Genomic DNA, 17,699 nt, shown 5'->3' on the forward strand with positions numbered 1-17,699 from the left:
AACCACTGGCAATGGGTCATGTCTGGAGAGGCAAACAGGTCTACCTGTGCGGCTCCGAAGACACTCCAAATCAGCTGGACCGCCTGGGAATGGAGTCGCCATTCTCCTGGCAGGGGAGGCTGCCGTGAAAGCTCGTCTGCCACACGGTAGAGCGCCCCTGGAACCTGGCACGAAGCGACCTCAGATGCTTCTGACTCCATAGGAGGAGGTGGGAGGCGAGTCGCAACATACGACGGGAGCGTAGACCACCGGGATGGTTGATGTACGCAACGGTCGCAGTGCTGTCCGTACGGACCAGTACGTGCTTGTGTCTGAGAAACCCCTTGAGGCGACACAAGGCTAGGCGTACTGCTTGCAACTCTAGGCAGTTGATGTGCCAATGCAGCTGGGGTCCCGTCCACAGACCCAAAACTGCATGCCCTTGTACGTGGCGTCCCACCCCATGGCAGAAGCATCTGTGAAAACCACAGCATGCCTGGACACCTGGACTAAGGGCACTCCGGCCCGAAGAAACGCAGGATCTAACCATGGGGAGAAGGTTTGGCGGCAGTGCGGGGTCACTTTGACCCGGAACGTGCCGCTCTGCCACGCCCACCGTCGGGACTCGATCGTAACGTCAGCGTTGAAGCGGTCTCATATGTAACAGGCCGAGCGGCGTTACTGTGGCTGCGGCTGCCATATGCCCAAGAAGCCTCTGAAATTGTTTTAGTGGAACCGCTGTCCTGCCTCGAAAGGACCCGAGGCAGGTGAGCACTGACTGGACGCGTTCCTCCGTGAGGCGCGCAGTCCGAGTGACCGAGTCCAGCTCCATACCGAGACAAGAGATCCTCTGCACGGGGCAGAGTTTGCTCTTGTCTCAGTTGACCTGAAGCCCCAACCGGCTGAGGTGCCGAAGCACCATGTCCCTGTGATCGCATAGCGAATGCCTAGTTCTCTCATGGGAACAATGGCCACCTCCGCGACTTTCGTGAAGACGCGGGGCGACAGGGCCAGCCCGAAGGGTAGGACCTTGTACTGACACGCTCGGCCCTCGAAAGCAAACCGTAGAACCGGTCTGTGTCGAGGAAGAATCGAGACATGAAAGTACGCATCCTTCAGGTCGATCGCTGCAAACCAATCCTGGGGACGGATGCATTCGAAAATGCGCTTCTGCGTGAGTATTTTGAACGGGAGTTTGTGCAGGGCCCGATTCAAAACTCGCAGGTCCAGGATTGGCCGTAACCCACCGCTTTTCTTAGGTACAATGAAGTAGGGGCTGTAAAACCCAGACCTCATCTCGGCAGGAGGGACCGGCTCGACCTCGTCCTTCGCCAGCAGGACGTCGATCTCTTTCCGCAAGACAGGGGCATCCACTGACTGCACACGGGTGAGTGGATGCCACTGAACTTGGGAGGCCGACGTGCAAACTGAATTGCATAGCCAAACCAGATGGTGCGGATGAGCCATCGGGAAGGACCTGGAAGCGCTAGCCAGGCTTCCTGCCAGACCGTCCCAACGTGCCTACCCGAACCACCGGCGTACCCGCGGAGGGGCAGCGAGGCGGAAGACAGGGACCCGGCTCTGGTGGCGTTGTAGCGACCAAGAACGGGGTCTGGGCGTCAAACTCGACACCAACCCGCTTCCACCGGGGGGCAGACGGCAGAGAAGGCCCGTGGGCGTTCTGCTGCGGGCTGCCCGGTGGCGAAGGGAGAGGGAGAGACGAGGAACGAGGCCCTGACTCCTCGTGTCCTGGTCTCTGCGCCTCCAGGCCCAGCTGCAGACCGGAGCGACGCAGCCAAGGCTGCGTCACTGCTATCCGCGAGCTGGGGAGAGGGGAGCGGGAGTGTCGCCGTTCGGGGCAGCGCACACTGCCATTCTGACCCTCTCGGACGGAGGAGACAGGTCTTATTTTACTGCCAGTCCCGACCGTGAGGGGAAACGAGGAGCGAGGCCCGGGGGCCTCGAGTCCTGGTTTCCGCCTCGTCGCCCAGCGAGAGACGAGAGTGACAAGGCCGTAGCCCTCACTGTCATCTAAGCGCTGGGGCCTTAGAAACGAAATTATCCACCCGGCCCTACCCCGGGGGAAGGAGTGGTGATAACACACACTCCCGAAGAGCAGATATCACAAACTCTGGGTCGCTCCTCTCAGGGTCGTTTCCCATCCTCTTGCTGAGGGGAAACAAACCCCGAGCGGGCTGGTTTAAAGGCGCTTCTGGACCACCAGTGTGGACATCGTCTGCCCGAGGGCCAGCACTGTGACTAATCACGGTCAGTCACAAGCGCAGCTCCACCCCGAGTCAGAACTACCCACGTGCACTGAATGTACAGGGGTAGTGAGAGAGGAAAAACTTCTGCAGATTTAGCCATGTTTGGCTTGCCATATTGGCACCAAAATGCTTCCATACTGCCAAAAAATTTCACACTCACCCAGACACTAGAATAGCCCAGGAAAGTGTAGCTGTCAAGTCTGAATCTTCAGCATGAGAACATACTATTATAGTAGGAACGCAGCATCATTTTCAGAGTATAACAGCCCTCTCTCCGATGTAGCGATCGACATCTGTCCTCCCCTGGAGCCCCGAATGAAATGCTTGGTCCCCCATGAGAAGGACCAGAATCCCATCCGAAAGCCTCGACGGCACACGGCACGCTGAGCGGCTCAAGCCTTTCACGTGAAAGGGGAGACGAACAACGTGCCGACGTTGTCATGCACTCATGAGAGAACATGAACCACCCACGAACGCAGTCTCAACACACTGATTAGGCGTGTGAAACAGTGATCGTGGCCGTCACCAGGCATGCAAGACAGTGAACGTGGCCATCATTTCGATGACACACGGCACGCTGGGCGCTCAAGCCTTCAGGCAAGGCGAACAACGTGCCGACGTGGTCATGCTCTCATAAGAAAGCATAAACCACCCACAGTCTCAGCATGTTTGCGATGCGCTAGAGGAGTGGGAAGCTCGTGAGGGTCTTTCACCTGACGAGACATACCGCACTGTAACCCCCTGTAATCACCAAATGCTCATTAGCCAAAGTAGTCCTCTCCTTTTTAGAAAAGGAACTAGATTGGGGAACAAGCAAAAGGGACTCAACCTCGTAGAGGTACACGAGTCTCGACCGCGCATCTAGAGCGCCGAATGACGCGCGCTGGGTTGCCGTGACAACCCGCGCTGTCAGCCGGCGCTCGACGGCACACGGCACACTGAGCGGCTCAAGCCTTTACGTGAAAGGGGAGACGAACAACGTGCCGACGTGGTCATGCACTCCTGAGAGGACATGAACCACCCACGAACGTAGTCTCACACACTGATTAGGCATGTGAAACAATGAACGTGGCCGTCAAATGAGGACAGGAAACGATCGCATCCAGAAACACACAAGTGAAACGTCATCCTGAAAAGGACGCGATCTTCACTCGTGTTGCTCTTTCAGGAAGAAAGTACTCTCTCTATTGTGCTGAAGCACACAGGAAACCAACGCGGCAGCACAGCGGGGAAAACTGCAAGCCCGCTGTGCGCACTCAACCGTTTACCAGCTGTGAGAACAGCTTTTGAAATAACAGCGTGTAAACGCAGCCGGCAGACAGGAACCGTGCGGTCGCTGAAACGCCGTCTCACCAACACAGAGAGATCCCATCCCGAAACAGCAGACTCGTTGAGCGTAAGATATAATCTTAAAGCTCATTCACTCAGAGAAGACACAACCGGTCGGCTCCGAAGCTAAAAGCACTATGCATGCGTTGCTTCCGCCTTTTATACCCGCGCTGGTAGGCGGAATGCATTCCTGCATGCCAATTTTCATTGGCTCGTTTTAATTCTCTCGTAGGCATTTGGTCTCCCTAGCGTGATCCCAATTCGTCAGGGAACTCCCCCGACGACACGTCGGAGTTCCCAGGACGAAAGGGAACATATATTACAGATATTATAACTTTTTCAATATTCAAATCATTATATATCTTCAATGATAACTAAATTTATGTATGCGCTTATATTAATGTTACAGTTTGTGAAAATTATTTAACTTAATAATTGATATTGAACATATTATTCATATTATGAATTAAGAATTTTAAATGAATAGAAAATAATAGAGCTTAATAAAACATTTTGTTTTTAAAACAAATGATTTTCAAATGATGAAAAGATTCCTATTCATAAAGTAAATATATATATATATATTTAAGTTTAAGATTTAAACAAAATGTTTTATTAAGCTCACTTTTTTTAATCATTTAAAATTCTTAATTCATAATATGAATAATATGTAAGGATTACTCAATTTAATTTGATGGAATTTTACTATTAATTGAAATGTTAATCTTGAAAAATGGCTTAAAATAGTTTTGAGTGTAAGATTATAGAGAAACACTTCAGAATTTGGTACTAAACTTATTGCATGTTATTAAAATAATGTAAATCTTGTTTCAGAAATTAGATGTGAAGTTCCACGTGACCCGCGTGTGTCTAGGCCAGAACTTTACTTCAGTGGAGATATGAAGTTGGGAGCAAAACGAGATTACTATTGCATATCTGGATATGATCAAATGTCAGCAGAGGCCACATGCACACGAGACGGATGGACACCAAACCCACTGTGTGCTGGTATGTGCTCATATTAATGTTACAGTTTGTGCAAATAATTTAACAGACAATTTGAAAATTAATTATAATCAATGAATTCTGGAAGGTTTTGAAACTGTTTCCTCACAGCAAAGCAAAAATCGTGTCGTGATCTGTCTCTGAAATTTTTGGGCACATTTTACAGACAGCCAATAATGTTTTGTATATTACACTATTACTGTGTTTGTGTATTTTTATTGTTAATTATTTGAGGTCATCAGGTTTGACTGCAGCTGATCTAAACTCATCTTTATCATCCTGATAATACAGTTTTTTACGATCGCTATGACAGTTTTTTCAATACATTTAACAATTTTCCTAAACTCTTAACGCACCAACACACCTAAAACACACAATTGGCAAAACAATTAATTTCATTCTCAAAATCAGACATTGTAAACTAAACTCCAAAACTAATTTTCAAAATACAATAATACACTAACACAATATGTCTAACAAAACACTGCAAACATGTTTCAAAATCAAATAATTATTAAAAACACTAACACATGTTCTCTTCCAACAGGAACATTTAGTCAATCATAACACAATGACGGAAAAAACACTAACATCAGCTGAAATGACAGAAACTACATTATTTTATGTGTCAGGTCGGCCCTTACTTTCTTTCTTTCTTTCTTTCTTTCTTTCTTTCTTTCTTTCTTTCTTTCTTTCTTTCTTTCTTTCTTTCTTTCTTTCTTTCTTTCTTTCTTTCTTTCTTTCTTTCTTTCTTTCTTTCTTTCTTTCTTCGTGTTGCTCTATATTGTTCCTTTTCCACACAAGATCAGCCCAAAGAGTCCTCTTTTATAACATATGGTCATGCGATTGAAAGAAACTCAACACCTGAGTGTAATTCCTTGGATAGCAGCTGTAATTTATATATTTGCATAACTTCAATAAGCTGTTTCTCAGTAGCAATGGAATAAAAATACAGGAAATATATTTGTGTTTCAATTCACAATATGAACAGTATTGAACACTTTGACTTTAGCCTAACTTATGTTTAGAACATGATGTTATCTGTTCTGACATACAGTGTGAAAGCATTTGTAAATTTGGCAGTAAAATGACATTGTTTTGGTATTGGTTGAGCTTGTGTGTAAAAGAAGTTCAAGCATTTAAAATTTGTGTTAACTGTATGCATTTTGTGTCAAAGCAACAAGAAATGTGTTAATTGTATAGCCTACAAAGACGGATGTTGTGCTAACCATGTTAAGAGTTTAGGAAACTTGTTAAATGTATTGAAAAAACTGTCATAGCCATTGTAAAAAACTGTAAGAGTAAAATTCCATCACGTAATATATTATTCATATTTTGAATTAAGAATTTTAAAAGAATTTAAAAAACTAGAGCTTAATAAAACATTTTGTATAAATCTTAAAGGAACAATGATCTGGACCATTTAGTTTATGATTTGTATTCATTAATTTAAAAAATAAATATACAAAACATTTTATTGAGCTCTAGTTTTTTTTTATCATTTAAAATTCTTAATTTATAAAATGAATAATATGTAAGGATTATTCAATTAAATTTGATGGAATTTTACTATAAATTGAAATGCGTAAATCTTGACAGAGAAAAGAAGGCTTAAAACAGTGTAAGATTATAGAGAAACACTTCTACATTTATACTGAACTTATTGCATGCTATTAAAAATAATGTAAATCTTGTTTCAGAAATTAGATGTGAAACTCCACGTGACCCGCGTCTGTCTAGCCCAGAACATTACTTCAGTGGAGATATGAAGTTGGGAGCAAAGAAAGATTACTATTGCATATCTGGATATGATCAAATACCAGGAATGGCCACATGCACACCAGACGGATGGACACCAAACCCACTGTGTGGTATGTGCTCATATTAATGTTACAGTTTGTACAAATTATTTAACATATATGAATTCTAATTAGTGAATTCTGAAAGGTTTTGAAACTGTTTCCTCACAGCAAAGCAAAAACCGTGTCGTGATCTGTCTTTGAAATCTTCGGCACATTTTACAGACAGCCAATAATGTTTTGTATATTACACTATTACTGTGTTTGTGTATTTTCATTGTTAAATATTTGAGGTCATCAGGTTTGACTGCAGCTGATCTAAACTCATCTTTATCATCCTGATAATAATTCATCTGATATTATACACATCTTTTGTTGAGTTTCATGTCAGTTACCGACAGCTAAACTGAATATAAAGTTTATTTAAATTATTTAACTTAATTATTTAAATTATTTATTTAAACTTAATAATTGATATTGAACATATTATTCATATTATGAATTGAGAATTTTAAATGTGTAGAAGAAAATATAGCGCACAGTTTTTTTTTTTTACAATTGCTAACATCCTGTGGCCCAATCTGTAGTCACATGTTCTACACATCTGTAGTTTGTGAACATACCATTAACACAATTCATGTTGTTTTCACACAATATGCAGTCAGTTAACATTTCAAAATGCTCAAATCTTCTTTTCACACAACCCAATACCAAAATCATGGATAATTCTGGTCTTATTTACAATTGCTTAAACACAGCATGACAGAAATGAAGAGCCAATGTTCAAACCCTAAATATAGTATAAAGCCTTTACTTCTGCAACAACATCAGCTCAAAAGTACTGATATTACAGTTTTTCTCGATTGCTTACTGTAAACACTATAACCAGGCTTTTGAACTAAAATTTCAAAACCATAATGCCATTTATCAAAAAGCACACCCATTTCACTAAACTATAAACACTATTCCATGGTTTGACACACAGATTTGTTGAACTGTCACAGTAAATCTCTACACACAAATCCCTTCATTTCTCATTGCCTACACCATGTTGTCATTTAGAAAGCACTAGTATTCAGTATTGTTCACTCAAGTCAGCACAGCTTCAGCTCAGTTTGCACACACTTCCCCAGGTGAAAACACTAAGAGTCAAAATTGAACACAGGAGGATGGGTAAGCGTAAGTGGAAGAAGACCAGCAGTCTCAGATGAAATTCAAGCCACTTTAGTTGACCATGTCCTTGTCCATGTATGACTATGAGGGAGGCTGGGCAACGAGTACAGACAAATTTCAGTCGCCTCCATCATCAGAAGCTTTATGGAGGTGTGCTGGCAAACAAAATTATATCACTGAATAAAAGAAAAACATTTCCAATTGTCTTTGATGAGGTTTATTTTCTTGCAAGAAAAGGCCAGCAGTCGTATAGTCACACAGAGCGGCTGCAGAGTGTGACAGTGAAGCATCCTCTCTCCTTTATAGTCTTGACTCCCAGAATGTTATCTTTCTAGGCCAATGAAGGTATTTCAACATTCTTAGACTTGTTCATCATATTGTATCATTGAGTGGAGGCCCTCCTGTCATGTACAACACTCTTTACCATTCCAATACAATTCCATATTACAGTTTTTACCAACTGCTTACACACAAAATCTTTTCATGTCACACGATTTTTGAAACCTCTCACTCAAAATGCAAAACTACACATCAAATCTCCAAAACCATAAGCTATTTCTCAGCCTTTGACTCAGTTTTCAATTACATAAAACACTTTTTTCAAAACACTACACACAATTCTCGACCTAAAACACAAAAATCGAATGGGAAATGACTTGCTTTCCTTTTCCAAACACAACCAATCAAAATGCTACACTTATTCACCAGGCCACACACACACTCCTCACATGTGCAAACACTACAGTAATTTCTGATCACACAATCACTGCTTTACTGTAGTATACATTAGGCCTATGAATACAGTAGGTCACAGGTCAGATTACCTGTTTTGAACAATGGATTCCTGGGACCCCCCAGGACCCCACACACACAACAATTGTGTTCTTTACTGTATTCTAGAATATTTTTTTGGTTTACATATGTTTATGGTTTTGTTGTATGCTACTGTAAACAACAGTAATGTTACAGTTTTTCTCAGTTGCTTTGGTGCATTTCTCATATCACTATTTACATTTGCACAACAGTTAATGCAGTTCTCAAAACAATTAGTACAAACTGCAAAACCTAGTTGATAACCTGCAAAAGCGTGTCACTTGCTCAAAATGGATCGCTCATTCCTCAAAAGCAAGTATTCATGTCAATGAAAGGGTCAGTGTCATCAAGATGAAAAGTCTTGACACCATTGCTTATGAACAAGATAGTCAAATGGCTTTGTCATGTTTTCATTATGACAGTTTACTCTGTAAATGTTTTCCAATGCAAAAAAGTCAAATATTGGTGACACTACCTGAAAATGCTCAAGACAGCAGTAAATACTATTTGCACAGCCATTTGAAAAATACAGTAAAGTTACACATTACTGTATTTAGGGAGGTAACTGAGTACAAGACACTGAATGTTTCACATTTTCACTGCATATGCTCTTTGCAATTCTAATTTGTTCACAGCATTGTGCAAAAGAAAAAATACACCCTTATTTACAACAAACATAAACTCTCTTTGGGTAGAGCTGTGCACAACTGTAAACAATATTGCAGTACATATTGGAACTGAACATACAACATACATAGTACTGTAATCATTCATGCACATCCAGACGTTCCTCTCTGTCTGGCCACATCATTTCATCTGCATCACAGCGAATATCATCTCTTGCAATGCAATCCAAAACAACAACATGCTTGCTCAGATGGTCTCCAGTTAGACCCCTCTCAGTCTCAGGGATTATGTCCCTGTAAAGAGTGTCTAACAAAGTCAGCAGATGTTGTGTGTTGTATGGAGCAAGACTGGGGATATGCCATTTATACACACCTGTTCTCCCGACGAAATGTTTGAATAATTGAATTTACAGTGGTTCTCCCAACATTTGGCTGCACCCTTCGACTGGCCTCAGCCGTTGTGAGGCCGTGATTGACAACATGATCCACAATTGTAGCCCTGAAGTGGCTTATCATTGGTTGCAACTAGTAATGCTTCACACACCCCTTCGCATCAGTGAAAGTTGAGATTCACCTAAGATAAGATGTTTTTTGTAAAATTTGCTTGACAGATTTTGACAACTAGTTCAACATTTTTGTATGTAATGACTCAAGCAATGAAAGGAGGACTATTAGTTTTATATGGAATGACTATTCAGCATTCACAAGTATAGTTAATTTTGACTGACATGACATAAGCAAATGAAAATGTTATAAAACAGCAGAGAGTTGTATGAAAGCAATTGATGCATGTCCAAAAGCATTTGCAATTTGTTCGAAGGAATGAGAAACTGCTACTATGATGTGCACAAATGACTAAATGTTGTGGAGGTTGAACTAACTGTTGTGCAAATGTAAATAGTGATGTGAGAAATGAGCCAAAGCGACTGAGAAAAACTGTAAATATTTTCTGTTTCTACATTGCATTGGTGTTTCCAGTGTAGATAATTCATAAGGTTTACAGTGTTGTCTCAGCAGATTACTGTCACTGTAGAACGTTACATTGAAATGTAGATATAAGCCTATGAAAGACCAAAGAGCTTTAGATTTAGAACAACAGTGTTTGCATGGTATATCCAAAAATGTACTATTATGAAAGAAGTGTTTTGTTGGGGAACCACAAGCAACAAATCTTACCAGTTTTGTAAATGTTGTTTTGAATTTATTACACCAGTGTGTAAGACTATGTTGTAGTGTGTGTGTGTTGTGGGGGCTTGTGTGTCCAGTCTGAGGGCAAAGTTTGTTTTTCAGCAAGAGTGAATGGTTTTGAGTGGAGAGCTTCATTTTGACCTGAAAATAGGATGTTTGGGGAACTGGGTGAGACGTTATGGATTTGTGTTTACTGTTCTGAGGATACGAGGCATAGTTTCAAGAAATGTTTTTAAGCAATTGAGAAAAACTGAAATGTTAGTTTGTGCAGATTATTTCAATTAGTGTTCGAATTACGGGGGAGCTAAGGGGAGCTCGGCTCCCCTGAAAAGGCTCCCCTGAAAGCCTACTTTGAGACATTTAGGGGGAGCTCTAAAACACTGTAAATTTTTTTGTTATGTGAGTTGTTCTGTTTTTATCATGATTTGCATTAGGGCTGAACGATATTCTGTTTTAACATCGACATCGCGATGTGCGATGCGCTTCATGAGGCGCGCGCGCGGTCTCTTGCTCTCTCTCTCCCTCTCTCCCTCTCTGCCGTGCACACGCTGCGCGTTTTGGAGCACAGTCTCGGTCTCGCGGGCGCGCTCGCTCTAGATTCCGGAGATTTTAACTAATACGCGGGCATCAGTGAGCCGCTATGCGGGAGACTCCCGGAACTTCCGGGAGACTTGGGATGTCTGCATTTCTATACTGAAATAATATTGGCATTATAATTATTGATTTTTTTGGTGCCCCCTCAGCTCTTGATGCGCGTGGTGGGAGCGGTGGCGCTGACAGGCGGTATGGTGTAGGCTAAAGCTGCTGTTTAAATGTGTTCGGCTTTTCTGCTTACAGAAACATGTTCTCTAATCTGTTTAGAAGATTTAATAATTAAATCTGTTTAATAATAATTTAAGATAAAAATATATTAAAGTTTTATTTCATTTTGTTTATTTCATATGATTATGATGACCAACACTGTTTTACTTCGGCACTTTGGCTAAGAAAAGTTGACTTAAAAGATTGTGAACTAAAATGCTTATAAGTTGTTTTTATAAAAAAATTATTTATTTTAAGTTATATTGTTGTAAACCAATCAGGGGGTTGGTGTAAATCTGCTGTTTTATTTAAAAATGTGTTCTGCTTTTGTGTTTACAGAAATGTTCTAATTTTGGAATAAAAGATTAAGTGACCTTTTTGTCACTTGTAATGAAGCTTGCTTATTAGTGAAATTATTAATATCATGGAATGGTAATTATTGACTTTAGCCTGGAGTTATGGCTCTCAATATCGCAATATATATCGTTGGGGAAAAAAATGTAATTGTAATTTTTTGCACAAACAATGTAATTTTTTTCCAATATCGTGCAGCCCTAATTTGCATGATGTAGGCCTAAGCGCTGTTGATTCAGAACCGTGGACAGAGCTGTTTGCCCTAACACTGACAACACTGACTGACGCTTGCGTTTTGAAGTAAACGGTTTACTAAGTAAACAATGGGTTTACTGTGAACCTATTGTTTTAAATGCCCGAACATGCACCAAAAGCGTTAAAGTCAGTCAGGGTCAGGGAGGATCGGAAAATAGGGCTCCCCCGAAAGCCACTTTGTAATTCGAACCCTGCATATAATATGGTGAATTCTAAATAGTGAATTCTAATGAACGAATTCTGAAAGGTTTTGAAACAGTTTCCTCACAGCAAAGCAAAAGTTGTGGAATCGGTGGAATTTTAAAAATATTTTAAATGCATAAATCTTGAAAAAGAGCTTAACAAATTGTTAAAGATTAGGCTATAGAGAAACACTTCTGCATGTATTGCTGAAGTAACTGTATGTTATTAAAATAATGTAAATCTTGTTTCAGAAATTAAATGTGAAGTTCCACGTGACCAGCATGTGTATCGGCCAGAATATTACTTCAGGGGAGATCTGAAATTGGGAGCAAGAAGATCTTACTCTTGCATATCTGGATATGATCAAATGTCAGCAGAGGCCACATGCACACGAGACGGATGGACACCAAACCCACTGTGTGCTGGTATGTGCTCATATTAATGTTCAGGTTTGTGCAAATTAATCATTATCATATAATATGAATTGTAATTAATTTGATGGATATTTCTTTACAGTAATGTGTGCAGCACCAAACATCCCAAATGCAGAGATTGTGGAAGATCAGGGAACAAAATACATCATCAATTCAAGAATACAATATAAATGTAATCCTGGGTTTGAACCAGAGCAGCCTGTACACATCACCTGTATTTCCCAGACTGAATGGACAGACATACAGCAATGCACTGGTGTGTTACAGTAACGTATATTACAGATACTATAACTTTTTCAATATTCAAATCATTATATATCTTCAATGATAACTCAATTTATGTATGCGCTCATATTAATGTTACAGTTTGTGAAAATTATTTAACTTAATTGATATTGAACATATTATTCATATTATGAGCTTAATAAAACATTTTGTATAAATATTAATGGAATAATAATTTAGTTTATGTGATTCCTATTCATAAATTAAAAAATATATATATATGTTTAAATTTAAGTTTAAGATTTTTACAAAATGTTTTATTAAGCTCAGGTTTTTTAATCATTTAAAATTCTTAATTCATAATATGAATAATATGTAAGGATCACTCAATTTAATTTTTAATTTGATGGAATTTTACTATTAATTGAAATGTGTTAATCTTGAAAAATAGTTTTGAGTGTAAGATTATAGAGAAACACTTCAGAATTTGGTACTAAACTTACTGCATGTTAAAATAATGTAAATCTTGTTTCAGAAATTAGATGTGAAGTTCCACGGGACCAGCGTGTGGTTAGGCCAGAACTTTACTTCACGGGAGATCTGAAATTGGGTGTAAAAATATCTTACTCTTGCAAGCCTGGATATGATCAAGTGGCCACATGCACACCAGACGGATGGACACCAAAACCATGTGCTGGTATGTGCTCATATTAATGTTACAGTTTGTGCAAATTATTTAACATAATACAATTTGCAAGTAAATTCTAATCAATGAATTCTGGAAGGTTTTGAAACTGTTTCCTCACAGCAAAGCAAAAATCGTGTCGTGATCTGTCTCTGAAATTTTGGGCACATTTTACAGACAGACAATAATGTATTGTATATTACACTATTACTGTGTTTGTGTATTTTCATTGTTAATTATTTGAGGTCATCAGGTTTGACTGCAGCTGATCTAAACTCATCTTTATCATCCTGATAATAATTCATCTGATATTATACACCTCTTTTGTTGAGTTTATTAAAAATTAGAAATCTCTTTACTGTTACTTTTAATCAATTTAATGCATTCTTACAGAATTTAAAAAGGAAAACATTTAGTTAATATATCCTTGATGAAATTTAACCCTTTAATTGATACTACTGAACATATTATTCATATTATGAATTAAGAAATGACTAATAAAAATAGAGCTTAGAGAATAGAGAAATATTTTGTATAAATCTTAATGGAATAAGAAAATGGATGTGATTCGTATTCATAAATTAAAAAAAAAAATTACATTTTAGTTTAAGATTTATACAAAATATTTTATTAATCTCTAGGTTTTTTTGAATAATTTAAAATTCTTAATTCATAGTAATGATAATTAAATTCAATTTGATGGAATTTGAAAAATATTTTAAATGCATAAATCTTGAAAAAGGGCTTGAAAAAATAGTTTAAGATTATGGAGAAACACTTTGGTGCTGAACTTATATTGCATGTTATTAAAAATATATAAATGTAATGTTTTGTACCCTTAGAAATCTCTTTATGTCACTTGTGGTCAATTTAATGCATCCTTACTGAATTTGAAAGAAATGAAACCCTTTATTATTGATATTATTGAAAATGAAATGTTTGTTTTTCTTCTTTTCTTCAGGTCAGTAAGACATCAATTGAAAGAAATTTGGAGTAAAACACTGAGGTAAAAACTTTTAAACATTTTGATAATGTACAACATTTGATTTACAACCCTTTATTTTCTGTTTTCAGAGTTTATTTTGCAGTGCAATATTAGAATGGGATAAAGATCCTGCAATGAAGAGTAAACTTAAAAACAACAGTAATGTCCACAAGTAACTGCATTTATTACAGTTTTTTTTATTAAGATCTGATTATCCCACAGATCTGAATGAAGATGGACAGACACGCTGCTGCAGAGCAACACATACACACACACACACACACACACACACACACACACACGATTGATGCTTCAATTTACTTGCTCATGTTACAGTAATATGACTGATGTTATAGATTATTTTTTAATTTCTTGCACACTAAAAGTGGCATTTAAAGCCCACTCAGTGAAATCATTCACTCATACCGAATCTTCAAGTCTGCAAAACTGCAAGCACACTAAAACAAACTTTTTGCAAAACTCTAAACAGTTCTCTACATTACACACATCACAATGATCATGTGTGAAAACACCTTTACATAAATTGATCACATATGCATTCAAGCCAGTCAGAAAATCAACTTTATTTCTAAAGCGCTTTATACACTAGAGATTGTTTCACAGCATCACAATAGTAATAAATTCAAATTCTGCTGTAAAGCAGCTCTAACAAGCAAATAGTCATTATTCAACTCAAGTCAGTTCAGTGTTGATTCAGATCAGGTCCAGAACTGTATATACAGTATATGTATATATACACACGACTGATGAATATTACAGTGTATTTGTGCACATACATGTACATGTGACAAACTCCCCACTGCACACTGAACAAGCAGAAGACACAAGAGTATTGTTTTACATTTTTCACATATTTGTGTAGTTTGATGTGTATGCCAATCATTTTATGTTTGTGTGTAGAGTTACTACAAAAAAAAAGACATAGAAGAGTTAAAATAGTTTTGAATGAAGTGTTTGCTTTTGCAAGAGATCTGTGACGTTTTGCATCTTTTGTGGTTTTGTGTGTAGAGTTTTGAGAAATGGTTAGCATAGTTCTTACTGCTTCAGAATAAAGCTTAACAATCAAACTATTACTCTGCTGTCTTTTTAAATTCAATTGTGTCCTCCTATTTTATTTAAATATTTATTTAACTAGCGTAAAAGAGTTTGAGCTTAATATAATTTTGCCTGATAAAATCACAAGAATTTAAAAGGTTAGTTAAAAAAAAATACAATACAAACTTAGTAAATATGTATATATTAAATATAAATTTATTACAGATAATAGTTTAAATTATTTTGGGTTCAGCACAGTGACAATATAAAGTTAATTATTTAATTGGGGCCATTCTTTAATAATGTATATTATAACAATAGTTAAAACCATTTACAATATGTTTTATTTTCATTACGTAAACCTTTCAATGTTGCTAGAGATACAAATTAAGTTCACAGTGTTTTTTTTGTTTTTTTTTACTCAGGTTTTCAAAAGACCCACTTGCATCCCATCTGCACGTGTCATTTTTGATGCAGCTCTTGTCATCAAATATTTGCAGCTATATATATATATATAAATAAATATTTGTGTCTTCAGCTTTATTTAGTTTGACAATTAATTAATCTTGTTTTAATCAAATTGTATTAATTAATTAAACAGCTCGTAAACCAACTTTATCTCTAGAACATTTTTAAATAACCTAAACATGAATGTATTATGCATTTTTACATAATCTTTTTGGTTCTTTAAAATTGAGTCAGAATCCCTATTATTTATAGAATCATTTCTTCTAAGTGGTCTTCCCTCCCACAAAAAGTCTTCTCACCTCGAAGCCAACAGAGAAAGAGGGTTATAAAGGATTTAAAAAATGGCCATGTTAATCCTCTGTGAATTTGCCAAATAAAAGAGATGATAGCAACTTTTTAAATAAAGCAGAGACACTAAGTATAATGTACAAGCCTGAATTTATCCAAAGCTGTTAATGAGTCAAATTTAAAAGAATGAATCTGACTCAACTCAGCCTCTCTGCACATATCATTTATTAAGAAATGTTGGACACATTTTACAGTCAATCATTGTAACCTATTGTATATGGCACTATTTCTATATTTGTAGATTTTGCATTTGTTCCATTACCAAAATGTCACAAACCACACTAGAATTTTATGACACGCAAATGAGAAAGATGTGAATCGACAGTGAAGAAATGCTGACATACAAGTGCATTGAGCTATATGATGAAATTCAAGAAGGACGATGGATCTGTGAAAATGGAGTGGAACATTTGTCTGCACATGTTAGAATGTTATGAGTCTAAAATCACATTTACTTGCCATGTATGGTGTAATCATCTTAAAATAAAGTCTTACCAACATCTTTTGTACCATTAGAAATGTTACGGCACTTTTGATACATTTAATGCATGCATCCTCACTGAATTAAGAAAAAATCTTACTGACCTCAAACTTGTAAATGCACTGTTTGAATAATTCTGTTGAATTATACATGTGTAAAAGAAGCTCTTTGGTTAAGGAAAGTGAAATTTTCTTTATTAACATCTGATGATCCCACGGATGTGAATGAAGATGGACAGAGACGCTGCTACGGGAGCAACACACACACACAACTTTTCATTTTCTGTCGGTACACAATGTAACTACAGAAGACTCAAGTTTTAAATAGGAAAAATATTGAAACTCTTTGGTAATTTTTTTGAGAGAGATGCTAACGGTCTAATCAGATTCAATGATCTATGCTAAGCTATGCTAAAAGTGCTACCGCCAGACCCGGAGATCGGCTGAATGGATTCGAAAACGGTAAAACTCAACTGTTTGCGGTCCGACGGGTCGTCATCGGTACGTCACACATTATTGCGCAATATCTTCGCGATATACAAAAACGAACAAATTAAAAGCTAAACATGTCTTATATATTTGGAAAGCTAAGACTCTTGTGATTCGAACGATGTAAACCATTTTAATATACACTAAACACAGCAGGTACAATCGGTGTTTTTGTCAGACCACCTACAGCAAAATAAAAAAATAAAAAATGGAAAAAACTCACATATGAAGCATCCTGTTAGTCCACTGAGCCATTACATTCCACCAAAATGGTTTAGTTGCGTTGTAAAGGGTCCATACAATCCAATTCGGCGAAGTATTTAGTCCAAAACACATTTGTATATCAATAAACATCCACGTAATGTATAGTAGCATTTCGAGTTTAGCACACAGAGCTAACACCACTTCGACAAATTCTTTGATGAAGCTACCTTGAACATGTTATTTTTACAGATATTTTTATGTCAAAATGGCCGCTGACCTCTGCACTTTAGATTGACAGGTCATTTGAGCCAATCCGTGAATTATAGAGGTGTCATGGGGTGTCAATAGAGCTGGTAAGTCCCGCCCCCTCCGCTAACCCCGCTGGACCTCAAAGTTGAAAAAGCGTCAATGCAAGTGAATGGGAAAAAATAATTATTTTCTGGTCCCGTTTGAATTGTGCCATGAATGTGAACATATGTTGTCAGTGAATTTTTTATATAATCTTTCGTGTGAAGAATGCTACAATTTAGCGGGTAGAAGTTTGATACGGGTA

At 38.2% G+C, this 17,699-nt stretch overlaps 1 protein-coding gene across 1 annotated transcript in view; it reads left to right on the forward strand.

Moving 5' to 3' along the window:
- Positions 1-14,122, forward strand: part of LOC306988215 (complement factor H-like) — a 137,950-nt gene extending 123,828 nt beyond the window's left edge. Inside the window, exons 38-41 of the mRNA XM_079593018.1 lie at positions 4,410-4,583; positions 12,289-12,462; positions 12,967-13,128; positions 14,078-14,122. Coding sequence (XP_079449144.1) covers positions 4,410-4,583; positions 12,289-12,462; positions 12,967-13,128; positions 14,078-14,085 — 518 coding nt within the window. The 3' untranslated portion in view covers positions 14,086-14,122. The remainder of the gene's footprint in view (positions 1-4,409; positions 4,584-12,288; positions 12,463-12,966; positions 13,129-14,077) is intronic.
- The last annotated feature ends 3,577 nt before the right edge of the window (positions 14,123-17,699 follow it).

Source organism: Phoxinus phoxinus, assembly GCF_949152265.1.
Source record: "Phoxinus phoxinus genome assembly, chromosome: 20".
In the NCBI taxonomy this organism is placed as follows: domain Eukaryota; kingdom Metazoa; phylum Chordata; class Actinopteri; order Cypriniformes; family Leuciscidae; genus Phoxinus; species Phoxinus phoxinus.